The following is a 12,485-nucleotide window of genomic DNA, read 5'->3' as shown; positions in this document are numbered from 1 at the left end:
CAGGGGAGAGAACAGAGCTGGAGAGAGCCACGGTCAAGTCTTGAGGAGCCCTAACCTAGAGGGAAAAGGAAAGCAGGGGAGGGTTGAATTATGGAAGCTGAGGGAAGAGAGTGTTTGAGGGAGGAAGCAGCCACAAAGCTGGATGTGCTAGTAAGTCAGGTAACTTGATGGGCCTGCAAAATGATTTAATGACACGCAAGTGCAGGTCCCTTGATTGGATCCCCACACTCTCTAGTTCTTTCCCATTTCGACGGCTCCTTTCTGGTCTCCTTTACTGTATCACTCTCCTTTCCCAGGCTCTAAATGCTGGTGTGGTCTATCAGTTATTCTTCAACTGGTTTGTTTTTAGTCTACACTTAATCTCCAGGTGATCTCATCTAAGTTTCAAGGTGTTTCTTGAGTAAAATGTATTTCTTGTCCCAGGCGTTCTCCTGGTCTCCAAACTTATATATACCCCTCCTTACCAGACATCTCTGTTTGGATGTCCAGAACTGAATTCTCATTTCCCACCTCAGATCTCTTCCTTCCTGTCACCACTTTTGTAAACACTCCTGGCATTCATTTAGCTTCAGAGGCATGAAATCACCCTTGCTCTTAAATTCCACATCTAGTTCATCAACAAATTCTGTCAGTGTTACTCTCAAAATATATAGTGAATCTAACCGTTCCCACGTCTCCACTGTTGTTACCCTTCCAAGCTACCATCTTTGTCGTCCAGACCCATACAGCAACCCCCTAACTGGTCTCCCTGCTCCTGCCTTTGTTCTAGTCAGTGGTGTATTGCAGCCAGCTGTACTGGTTTGTGAGAGCCTATCATGTGCATGTCTTCCCAAGTTCATGTTCAGTGACATCATTTTGGTAGCTTGAAATCGGCCATGGTAGTAAGTTTTAAACCACAGAAATCAGCAAACTATAAATCAGTCCCACCGCAACCCCAGAGCTGGTTGTTCAACATACGCCAGCGTACCACTGTCCAAATCCTCCTTCCCTCAAACTGTGTATTCTGTCCAGATAAACAAAGTGGTCTTCTAACAACATTAAGTCACATCATATGACTGCCCTGTCAGGGCTCTCTGCTGGCTTTCCATTAAAATTTAAGTCAATCTAAAGCCTTTATGGCATCCTCCAGGCCTACAATTTGCCTCTGTGCTGGGGCATAGTAGACACTCGGTTGCACTTTATCACATGAGTGGTTAGAGGTGGGTGGGTGGGGAGGCTGGAGTGGTGGAACGGTTGTTTCTGTACCATCTTAGTAATCCATTGCATGAGGTCTACTAATATTTTTCTTTTGCAATTAATAGAAGAGATCATATTTCTTAAGATTTTGTGATTGTCCAAAATTTATATTGATTTTTAAATCTCTGAAATACTAGATAGAGGTCTGTTTAAATATAGGTATAAAAATATAGCCTTAAGTGAATGTGACAACTTTTTAATTTGTTTGAAGTATGCAAGTCTGTTTTAAGTTAGCATAGATAATTTAAATAAAGTATATTTTTCTAAGAATTTTCTAGGAAAAATTAATCCCAAATGGGAATGCTTTGAATTTAAACTTTGCTTATGAAATTGTGTGTCACTCTATTGTAAGAGCCATCTGTACACAAAAATGATTATATGTTTACTTGTGGTAATGCATATACTTTCTGTTCGAATCTTTTTTGGTAGGGGGAAGTCTGTTAAATTCTAAGCCAGTAGGGTGTTAATGGTGATCAGATTTATTTGCTAATTTTCAGATATTGTAGTCTTAAATAATAATGTTAATATTTTGATAATCAGTACTGGTAAGATCTAAATAAATATAAATAGGAAATGTTGTCTTCTTTTATAGGGTATATTTCAGAAACCGCTGGGTAAAGACTGTTCACCCAGTTGTGCATCAGTACTGTTTGATCTCAAGCGCACATTCCACCTTTCAGATGCCACAGAAAGAAGATATTCTTAAGCACCGAGTGGTTGTTGTTACGTTGAATACTTCCCAGTACCTCTGTCAGTTGGACCTTGAACCTGGTATGCTAACTCAAGACACAGATAGGGGTCTCTTAATGCTTAGGGCTTCTGCTTTCAGTCTAGACCAGGGGTTGGCAAACTGCAGCCTGTGGCTTGCTGTCTGTTTTTGTAAATAAAATTTCACTGGATGGAACACAGCCATGCCCATTTGTTTACCTGTGTATTACTTATGGATGCTTTTGTGCTACAGCAGTGTAGTTGAATAGTTGCAGCAAGGATTGCGTGGCCAGCAATACCTAAAATACCTGCTGTATATATTGTTTGGTCCTTTAAAAAAATTCTCAACCCCTAGTTTAGACATTTTAGTAACTGCTATTGTATTTATTTTCTAATTGATCAGATAGTATTTATTTACTATTGATCATGTAAAAGATTTAGACAGCATTGGTGTGTTTTACAGTTTTCTCAAGTTTTTGTTTTAAAATACTCTTGTGTTATATAATGTAGAGATAAAAACCATGATAGGTGTTTTTATTTACATACTACTGAGATTATTATAAGACAACCTATGTAAAATTAAACTAATGTTATGCAAAGTGTAGATATAAGGTGACAAGAAATTCTGATAGATATGGCAGAATTTAACCATCAGAAAATGGTATCACTTTGTTAGTTGCTTTGGAAGAATATTCATTTATTACTGCCATATTATAATTGTTGACATTGTTCAACACTTTTTTGCTCTCTCCTTTTGGAATTGCTTTCAGAGCCAGTGACAAATTCTTTTGAATATACTGGAAGGTAGAGACTTTCACCTGGATACCCCTGGTACTCCTGGCACCTAGCCCAGGGTATAGGTACCTGGAGGCCCTTGATAAACCTTTCTTTATCTGAAATGGCTGAGTGGTGGCCAAACTTTCTTTTTTGAGGGTAGATTTAATTTTAGAAAAGCTTCAAAATATTTTTGAGACATGTCTTTTTGGCAAATAGGATACATGAGGGATTAAACTGAGCAATAACATTAGGGGTAAAAAGATAAAAAAAGAGAAAGACGTGCCTCTCAGTAATGAGACTTATTTTTTTGTGCATGCAGCTCATAGCTGGCTGGTGAGGGCAGTTACAAAAGCAGAGGTTCAAAAATGTTTTGAACAGTGACTGCGTCATTGGAATGAGTTTTAATACCTCCCAACTGACTTCTTTGAATGGAACAGCACTTATTTGAAATGTAAATTTTGGTATGTTTATTTAACAATTAGTCTCATTACTTTATAATTATACTCTGCATATTTGCCATATAGATTAAATACTCAGACCTCCCAAACAGCATGGTTTTGTGAGAAAGAGTAAAGAATGGCTTTGAAGACCAAGGGTTCAGAAGAATACTTAATAGAAATCAACTATGCTTTTTTTGTTCTGGGTGTTTATACTTTATTTCATTTCATTCTCATAGCAACTCTGTGGAGGATTATTTTACAGGCTAGAAAACCAAGGCTCAGGCTAAATCAGTTTGATTGATTCTAATTACCTTTACTAACTTGAGCAATAGGTATGATACTTTCATGATTTATCCAGTTCCCAATTCAAGCCTAGCTCTATTTAATTAAAATATTATTTAATGAAAACAGTAGATTTTTTTCACTAGCCTTAGCTCTTTTTCCAGCTTAATTTTGTGTTTCTGTAAGCATTTTTCTTTATTAGTCTTTGGAACAAAAGGCACAGATTCTCTCAACAGGGAGAAAAATGAATGTGTCCATATCTTGCTTGGGCCACTGTGGGTAAACAGACAACAGTTACTAATATTTGTACTGTCAGCCATAGCTGTTTGTTTAAATGGAGGTTGTGGAGCATTATTACTGCCATTCAGTAAGATTTAGAAAGTTTCCCACCTATAAACAAGTTTCATTAGAAGGTTGTATGAACAAATTGTTTGGAACTTGTTGATATTTATAGAAATAGAGATGGAAATAGAGGTTAGGCTCTTGGGCCAACTCACAGTAGGCTGATTAATTCAGAGAGTTTGAAAACTCATCATTTTGTTAAGAAACTACTTTGTGTTCTTTGCTATGTTAGTAAAAAGAGGGCCCCCTTCCTACCTTGGTGAATTAGCAGTAGGGGACGATTTTTTCATCCTCACATTGAGATAGCAAGGAGATTTTTGCCTCCTTCTTCCCTTTAAAGGGCAAAGGGACTTTTCCTCTTTTCTGTACATTTCTGTACACAGATTTCAGTACCCCAGTATGAGTGGCAGCAGCAACCAGGATGTAGAATGCTTCCTGCTATAGGTATTTGCATCCGGGGGACTTTTGAAAAGGAACATTTTTGACAGTTGGTTTTTTTTTCCTTCCCAGACTGGTGATTTTTTCAGGGTAAGGTCTTAGACTAAAAAAAATTATATATATTTTTATGTATATACAGGGTGGGGCAAAAGTAGGTTTACAGTTGTTTGTATGGAAAATAATACAATAATTAATAAATAATAATATAAGGATAAACTGTGCTTCATGTATTCACATTGTAACCAATTTTTGTCCCTACACACACACACACACACACACACACACAAATAAACCTAAATAATTAAAGCAGTGAATATGCTGATAATAACCTTGGATTTCAAAGTTGGATTATACCTTTATCCTTTATATTAGATTTTGGGTATTATTTTCTTTATTTTAATGTCTAATATGAATATTTAGGTTAAAGTTACTTATAGACTACCATTGCTTTATTTTTGGTGTTTCACCAAATACATAGTGAAAGGACTCTGGTCCTATCAATGTTTAGTTGCCAGCCCTTCTTTGTGGTGGAAAACTACTATCTGGTACTTTAAAACTATTTTTAAATATACAAATTAAACTGTTAGTCTTGGGGGCTTTAAACAAGGTGCCATTTATATATCCATTATTGGGTAAAATAGTTACTCCTTTTAACCTCTAATATTTAAATAATAATTTAAATTGATGATTGCCATTAAAAATATTCATAACTCTTAAATTAGCACACTAAACTCTTTCCTTAGCAGAAATGAAAAAAAAAATCCACCAGCTCAACCTTTATTGTTGCTTTAATATGCTTTACTGTGTCTGTGCTGTAATTTGTAGGGTTTTTTACGCACATTCTGTTAGATGAAGCTGCCCAGGCCATGGAGTGTGAAACCATTATGCCTCTAGCATTAGCAACTAAAAACACTCGGATTGTCCTGGCTGGTGACCACATGCAGGTGAGTGCCCTCTGTGTCATCGTATTGAGAAGAACTTTGAATTATATTTTGATTTGTAATACTCTGTTTTTTAAAACATCCTTTGAATTATGCCATGTGTTATAGTTCAAGCATTTTAAATATTTCTCTACTAATGGTGAAAAACACTGGCATTTTTTAAGGAAAATGACTGTCCCAATACTTTTTTTCCTTCTTTGTATAAGAGAGTGAAATTGGCACTGGCTGGTGTGGCTCAGTGGATTGAGTGCCAGCCTGCGAACCAAAGGGTCACCAGTTCGATTTCCAGTCATGGCACATGCCTGGGTTGCGGGCCAGGTGCCCAGTAGAGGGTGCATGAGAGGCACCCTTGATGTAAAATTTTATTTCACATTGATATTTCCCTCCCTCTTTTTTTCCCCTCCCTTCTCTTCTGTCTAAAAATAAAATAAATAAATAAAAATATAAAAAAAAGAGAGAGTGGAATTGAATGAGTCTGTCAATGTTTGACAACATTTTCATGTTTGTTAATTTGAAGTTCAGTTCTCTATAATATAGATATCTGATTCTTACTTTTCTTTATAAAGCAAATTTAAATTTATTGTTTTTAACAATTCCCCAAGGTGTGTTCTAACATTTGTTTTCCTTAAAGGTTAAATTTTTGCTATCATAAAAGATAAAGTGCTTAATTAAAAATACTAGTCAGAGTCTCAAAACATATCTGATTTTATATATTTGCATACTTATGCATGAAAGAGAAATATAATTTTTCTTTTTTTTTAAGATTTTATTTTATTTTTTTTTAGAAAAGGAAAGGGAGGGAGAAAGAGAAGGAGAGAAACATCAATGTGTGGTTGCCTCTCACATTCCCCCTTACTGGGGACCTAGCCCCCAGCAACCCAGGCATGTGCCCTGACTAGGAATCGAACCAGCAACCCTTTGGTTCTCAGTCCGGCGATCAATCCACTGAGTCACACGAGCCAGGGCTTCATTTTTCTATTTAAATATGTTTTATAAGTCTGTTCTGCTATAGTTAAGATTAAACCTACTAGTATTGTAGCTGTCAAGATGTCCAGGAAAGTTGACTGTGTAGAGGAATAAATTTTGTTTTTGTTTCTTGGCAAAAGTAGTTTAATTTTGTTCTTTAACTGTCAGAGGTATAATCAAGAATGGCTTCTTGTACTTCATTATGAGAAAAAGAAGGTTATCTTTGCTAATTGTTAAAAAAAATTATTCATGGGCAAAATATCCTACCAGTTTACCATTTTAAGTAGTTGATCAATTTTAGTGAAATAACTTACTGACTCCCTATGATGCAATGGGTTGCATTCCTGAAATTACTGAATAGTAGCTATTTATTATGTTGGAGGAGCCCCTTATTAACCTCTGTGTAGAAACGCGATGTTAGTGTTGGTAGAGTGAAATGAAAAGTTGGAAATTTTAGCCTAGTTCTTCATGGTAGTAAAATTGCTCATAGGAAATATTTTTGATTCCACTTATTCTGGCATTCAGCAGGTTGACGTTTTCAGTACATCAGAAGTTGCAGCATAGTGGATTTTTTAATGAGTAGGTTAAAAGATACTATTTGTATATTTAATTAAATTTTCTCTGTATGTTTGTCTGTTACAGCTCAGTCCTTTTGTTTACAGCGAGTTTGCCAGGGAAAGAAACCTTCATGTTTCGTTACTGGATCGGCTCTATGAGCATTACCCTGCCGAGTTTCCGTGTAGGATCCTCCTGTGTGAAAACTACCGCTCCCACGAAGCGATCATCAAGTAGGTGTGAACTGCCCTCTGTCTCACTCTCCCTGCGGTCTGGTGGGAAGGGACTCGGAGCAGCACTGATACAGCAGCACTGTTACTAGGCCCACACTCGTCCCAGCAGATTTGTACAGAGTCTCTAGTGTTGCAAGTTAGGTTTACTTTTGTTTATAAAAGACACCTTCAGAAGTCAGAGCTGTAATTTTTCACAGAATAAGGCAACTCTGGAAACTAAAACTTTAGGCTCTACTAGCTATGATATATTTTTCTGTGACTGAATATGTAGTGTATATGTGAAACTACATGATGTAATAAACAAATATGTTGACAAATTAAATAATAGCTTGCTTACTGTGCCTGTATTATACAAGGAAATCTGTTAGAAAAGAAAGGAAGGAAAACCCTGAAACTTAGTAGTAAAGTTTTTAAAGGATTCTATTAAATATAGTATGAATCCATAAAAGTAAAAAATATCCTAAGTGACACCACAGTGAATAGTTATAAACTGGACACACTCATGTAACTGGCATCCAGAACATGACCAGCACTCTGGAAAGCCCCTACTTCCACCAAAATCTTAAACTGTTTTAAAGTTTAGTATCATTTAATAATGTTGATTCTATCAGTCATGTGAAAACCATTTTTAGCTTTCTCAGAAAGCAATAGGATAGATGTAAAAATTTAGATTTAACTGCGGCTTTATTAATCTCTCAATGCATGATTCCTCTTTTATTGTTGTCAGTCACTTGCTGCAGTCAGTGATGAACCAAGTACTAGACACTGTCTTCATCAGCCGAGAGTATTCATTTTATTGTTGAAGACTTGAATGTCCTTCATTCGTGTGTATTGTTTCAGTAGCTGTATATCCTTGTTTGCATGTGTATGATGTCCATATAGGATAAAATGTATTAACGAAGAAAACATACTAGCTAGCACATTTCCTCATAGAGCAAGATTCTCATCTGATATTGAACTGTCATCATTTCTTCTTTTTCTTTCTGTATTCTGGCCTTGACCCTACCTAAATCAGTTGATTGAACAGTGGTGTATCAGGAGCCTGTTCTGAGGTTATTGCTGTAATTCTGGAGAAAAGCTTGGCCTCATTGGTATTAGATGCTTGGATTAAAATTAATCGTAGACATAAAACAGCACTATTGGAATTGACTGATGTTTTTTCTTATGGGTGAATTTAATTTTGATGAGGGATTACTCGTTATTTATTTTGGTCTTTTTCTGCAGTTACACATCTGAGCTCTTCTATGAGGGCAAACTGATGGCCAGTGGAAAGCAACCAGCACACAAGGATTTCTACCCACTAACTTTCTTTACAGCACGAGGGGAAGATGTGCAAGAAAAAAACAGCACAGCTTTTTATAATAATGCAGAGGTACTTAGTTCTTTTGCAAATTGCTAATATGCAATCATATAGTCTGGTCTTCTTGAGCATTATTTAAAATTTTGGGTTGACATCATATTATGTGTTGATTTCATTTACATGAAAATAGTATGTAAAGTTTATTCTTTCTTGTATGACTTATTTGTTAACATGAATGTTCTGTGGGAAACAAAAACTTTGTTTTACATTTTGTCTTAGGATAAAGTATAAAATACATGAGTTCATTGAAAAGAAAAGCTAGTATTATTTTATATAGATTATTGTTTTTAGTCCTCTAAAATAGACTGTGATTACATTTTATAGTGCACACTCAAATGGGGTATCATTTTAAATGAGTAAGACTTGAATTACAGACAGAATCCTGGGCTCCAGAGAGATCACAGCCTGGAATAATGGTGCTGCTAACCCATGATGTGCTACGACTTGTATGGTTCCCTTACAGTTTGACTTTTTAGTTTTTGAGAAAATGGGAGTAGCGTGAGGGCTCAGATCAGCAGCAGACAAAACCCTGGGGAAGTCTTGAGGAAGGCTTCCTAACAGGCCAGAGACCCTCTGGACAAGTTCTGTTCATCGCAGCGAGTGGAGGTGCGGACTTCAGGAAACCTGGGGGTAGGGATGTGCATGGTTGGTTATGGGGGCAGTGGTTCTTTTTTTTTTTTTTTTTGAGGGGAGTATGGTTCTTGATCTATCATATCTTCTGCCTTCCTTTGTTCCTTGAATCCTGTGCTTTACTCATTTTATTTTCTTGTAAAGAAATCTCTTGTAAAGAGATGGCTTTTAGTATATAATAGTAATTCAATTTTCCTTTAAAAAATTGATCAGAGGCCTGTAGTTAAAAGTTAGTACAAGAAAATCAATAGTACCCACTTGATAAAATTCTAGCCAGAAGCAAAGAAACTTGACATTTTAGTTAGTCTGTGTCATTTAATTTTAAGAAAAGGTAGACTTTTCTTTAAATGTTTGAATATTGACAAATAACTCCAGGTTCTCCTGTATTACTTCATACTCACACTGGAAACCAGTGGCCTGGAAACTAGGAAGCCAGCCATGGTGGGGGAGTGCTGCCGGGGAGAGGCAGGCCTGAGGCCCAGACGGCACGGCGGCCCTGCCAGGACCCCAGGGTCAGCTGGGAGGCCCGCTGTGACCCTGAGGGGATTGGTGAGCCATGGCAGAAACCCAGCTTCTCAGCCTGGGCTAGGTGTTCCTTTGTGGTGACACGGTGTGTTTGCCAGGAAACCATCATTCTGAATTGTCAATTTTATTGAATTTTGGGGGGTGGAGGAAGAAATGTTTTCACATTCAAAACATGATAAGAGTTGTGTGAATTTTAAATATTAAACACGTAACTTGGGAGAAATTCAAAGCCACCTTACACTTCACCACCAGAGCACGGTTGTTCAGTTGCTCTCCTCAGCCCTGTGAATTCCCTCAGTGAAAAATGGTGAGGCATACTGCCCCAAGGGCTCGTTCTGCAAGGGGCAAAGCCTGACCTTTTGTCAGAGGGGAGTAGGTATCGTTTGGACTGGGAGTAGATGCACTTTGCTTTGTAGGCAGGATTTTCCAAATTTTGAGTACCAGTGTAGACATGTCTGGGCAGTAAAATGTTTTTAGAAGCCCTGGACTTGCCTGGAGAGTAGACCATTTGCAGGTGAGTCTCAGACCCATTTTGTTTTCTAGAGCAGTGATTTCCAACCTTTGTCGTCTGAACCACATAGAAACTAACTACTCAAATTCTGCAGGTCAGCAAAACAAAATTTGTTTTGCGAATCTAAAAAAAATAGTTAAAATTTTGATTCACAATAGACAGTTGTGTTGGCTGTTGTAATTTTTTTATTTGACAGTCTAAGGGAAAAGAGGCAGTGCTCCTGACTAAATAGTCAAGTACTGCATGTTTTACAAATTCTGCGGCACTAGTGTGCCGCAGCACATTTGCTAAAAACCACTGTTCCAGAGCAGTGAGGTGTTTTTCTGTTACAAGAGTTCCGATTAAAATTTAGGAGGACGTTATAAGATTTAAGAATGGTTTAGATTTCATTATTACGAAAATAATTTAGTCTCACACAGACTTATACAGTCGTAAGGAACTTAGAACAGAGAATGAAATTAAAAAGTAAAATGAGAGAACCTAGAGCTGAATACTCATAGCACTTCTGCTGTGTATCTAATTGTCCTTTGTTTAGGGAACATGCATTTTATTTTATATCATGTGTCTGTCACCTGAATTTGTGTCTTTCACGTGCTTAACATGGTGCGATGAGAAAGAGAGTGAGAGAGATCATCCTTTTCCTGATTCTGATGAACTCATAGCCCACAGTGATGAATTACAATACTGAATTGTAGGCATTGTTACTAAGCACCTAGACTGAATCCTTCACCTTGAGAAATTCAAGAGAGGAGCTGTGGAAACCAGTGAGTAGGGTAGTATAAGTGAGAAGTAGACAGGGTTGTATAGATAGTAACGAGTGAGTCCACCAGGTGTGATGGAGGCTGTTGTCAGAGAGAGAATATGGTTTCTGCTTCTTATGGACTGGTGCTCTGCAGTTCACTGAGATGTACATCTACAATCTTCATGTCTTCTGGGTGGGTCGACCTTTTTCATAAAATGCCCCCCTTTGTCTCTGGTGACATTGTTTTGGTTTTAAAGTTAATTTGTCTAATATTAGTTGGTATGGCTACTCCAGCTAACTTACAGTTTCTCTTTGCATGGCATATTTTTTCCATCCTTTACTTTCATCCTTTTATTTCTACCTTCGAATCTAAAGAAAATCTCCTATAGAGCACATCATTGCATTGTGTTTTTATGTTTCTTATTTTAAACCTAGTCTAAAAATAGCTGCCTTTTGATTGAAATGTCTAATTTATTTACATTTAATGATATAGTTGATGTTACCTCTCTGCCTTTCGCTTTTTGTTTTCTATGGCTTGTATTTTTTAACCCTTTGTTTCTCCTTTACTACCACTGTTTGCATTTTTCTAGCGTTACATTTTAATTCCTTTAATTATTATTAACTGTTTTTTGAGTTGTTTTCTTAGCGGTTTCTCTAGGGCTTACCAGAATCAACTTCAGAGTTAAACTAACGAAATTCCTTTATTTAAAAACAAGACTTTATTTATTTACTTTTAGAGATGGGGGAGGGAGGGAGAAAGAGAGGGGGAGAAACATCAATTCGTTGCCTCTCACATGCCCTTCACCAGGAAGCTGGCCTGCAACCCAGACATGTGCCCTGACTAGGAACTGAACTGGTGACCTTTTGCTTTGTGGGATGGCATCCATCCCACTGAGCCACATTGGTCAGAGCTAAACTAACCTAATTCCAAATGCAATATTGAAACTTTAGCACATTTATCTAGTCCTTCTTTTCCTTTTTTGTGCTCTTACTGTTTATATATATCTCTCTCTATATATCTATATCTATATCTATATATAGATATATATATCTCAGTAATACAATGCTGTAATTACATGATTTTATTCCTTTTAAGGATTCTGAGAGAAAGGAAGTGGCCAGTACATATTTATAGAGTTTGCTGTATTAACCTTATTTACTCATTCTGGTTACCTTCACTTCTTTCTGTAGATTTAAGTCACCACCTGGTATCAGTTTTCACTCGCCTCCTTTGTGCTCTTATTGCCAATATGTTACATTTCTATATGTTGTAGGCTAACAATATAATTGTGTACCTGTTACTTTATTCAGTGCTATTTAAATCAGGTAAGACCAATAAGGCAAAGAAATATACTGTTATACTGTTTTTTATAATTAATTACATATTACCTTTAGCAGTGTTCTTTGCTTGTGTGGATTTGAATTACTGTCTGATGTCACTTACTTTCAGCCTGAAGAACTTCCTTTAGTATTTTTTTTATTGTTGTTCAAGTACAGTTATCTCCATTTCCCCCCACCACTTCCCCTCCTTTAGTATTTCTTTTAGGACTGGTCTGCTAGTAAGGAATTCTTTTAGTTTTTGTTTAACTCTGAACATCTTTATTTTATTTTATTTATTTTTCACTTATTTATATAAATTTAATTTTTACTTATTTATATATTTAATTTTAATCCTTACCCGAGGATATGTTTATTGATTTTAGAGAGAGAGGAAGGGAGAGACAGAGGCATAAACATTGATGTGAGAGAGAAGGATCAATTGGTTGACTCCCTTTCATGCCCCAACTGGGGATCGAACC

At 36.7% G+C, this 12,485-nt stretch overlaps 1 protein-coding gene across 6 annotated transcripts in view; it reads left to right on the top strand.

Moving 5' to 3' along the window:
• The window catches only part of HELZ (helicase with zinc finger), a 138,833-nt gene that overhangs the window by 71,985 nt on the left and 54,363 nt on the right, over positions 1-12,485 (top strand). For all 6 annotated transcript variants that reach the window (XM_028521002.2, XM_036033464.1, XM_028521001.2 and 3 more), the window contains 4 exons: positions 1,829-2,007; positions 5,049-5,167; positions 6,773-6,918; positions 8,143-8,290. In XM_028521002.2, the coding sequence (XP_028376803.1) occupies positions 1,829-2,007; positions 5,049-5,167; positions 6,773-6,918; positions 8,143-8,290 (592 nt within the window). The remainder of the gene's footprint in view (positions 1-1,828; positions 2,008-5,048; positions 5,168-6,772; positions 6,919-8,142; positions 8,291-12,485) is intronic.

Source organism: Phyllostomus discolor, chromosome 8, assembly GCF_004126475.2.
Source record: "Phyllostomus discolor isolate MPI-MPIP mPhyDis1 chromosome 8, mPhyDis1.pri.v3, whole genome shotgun sequence".
Lineage (NCBI taxonomy): Eukaryota > Metazoa > Chordata > Mammalia > Chiroptera > Phyllostomidae > Phyllostomus > Phyllostomus discolor.
This window is presented reverse-complemented; position numbering and strand designations above follow the sequence as displayed.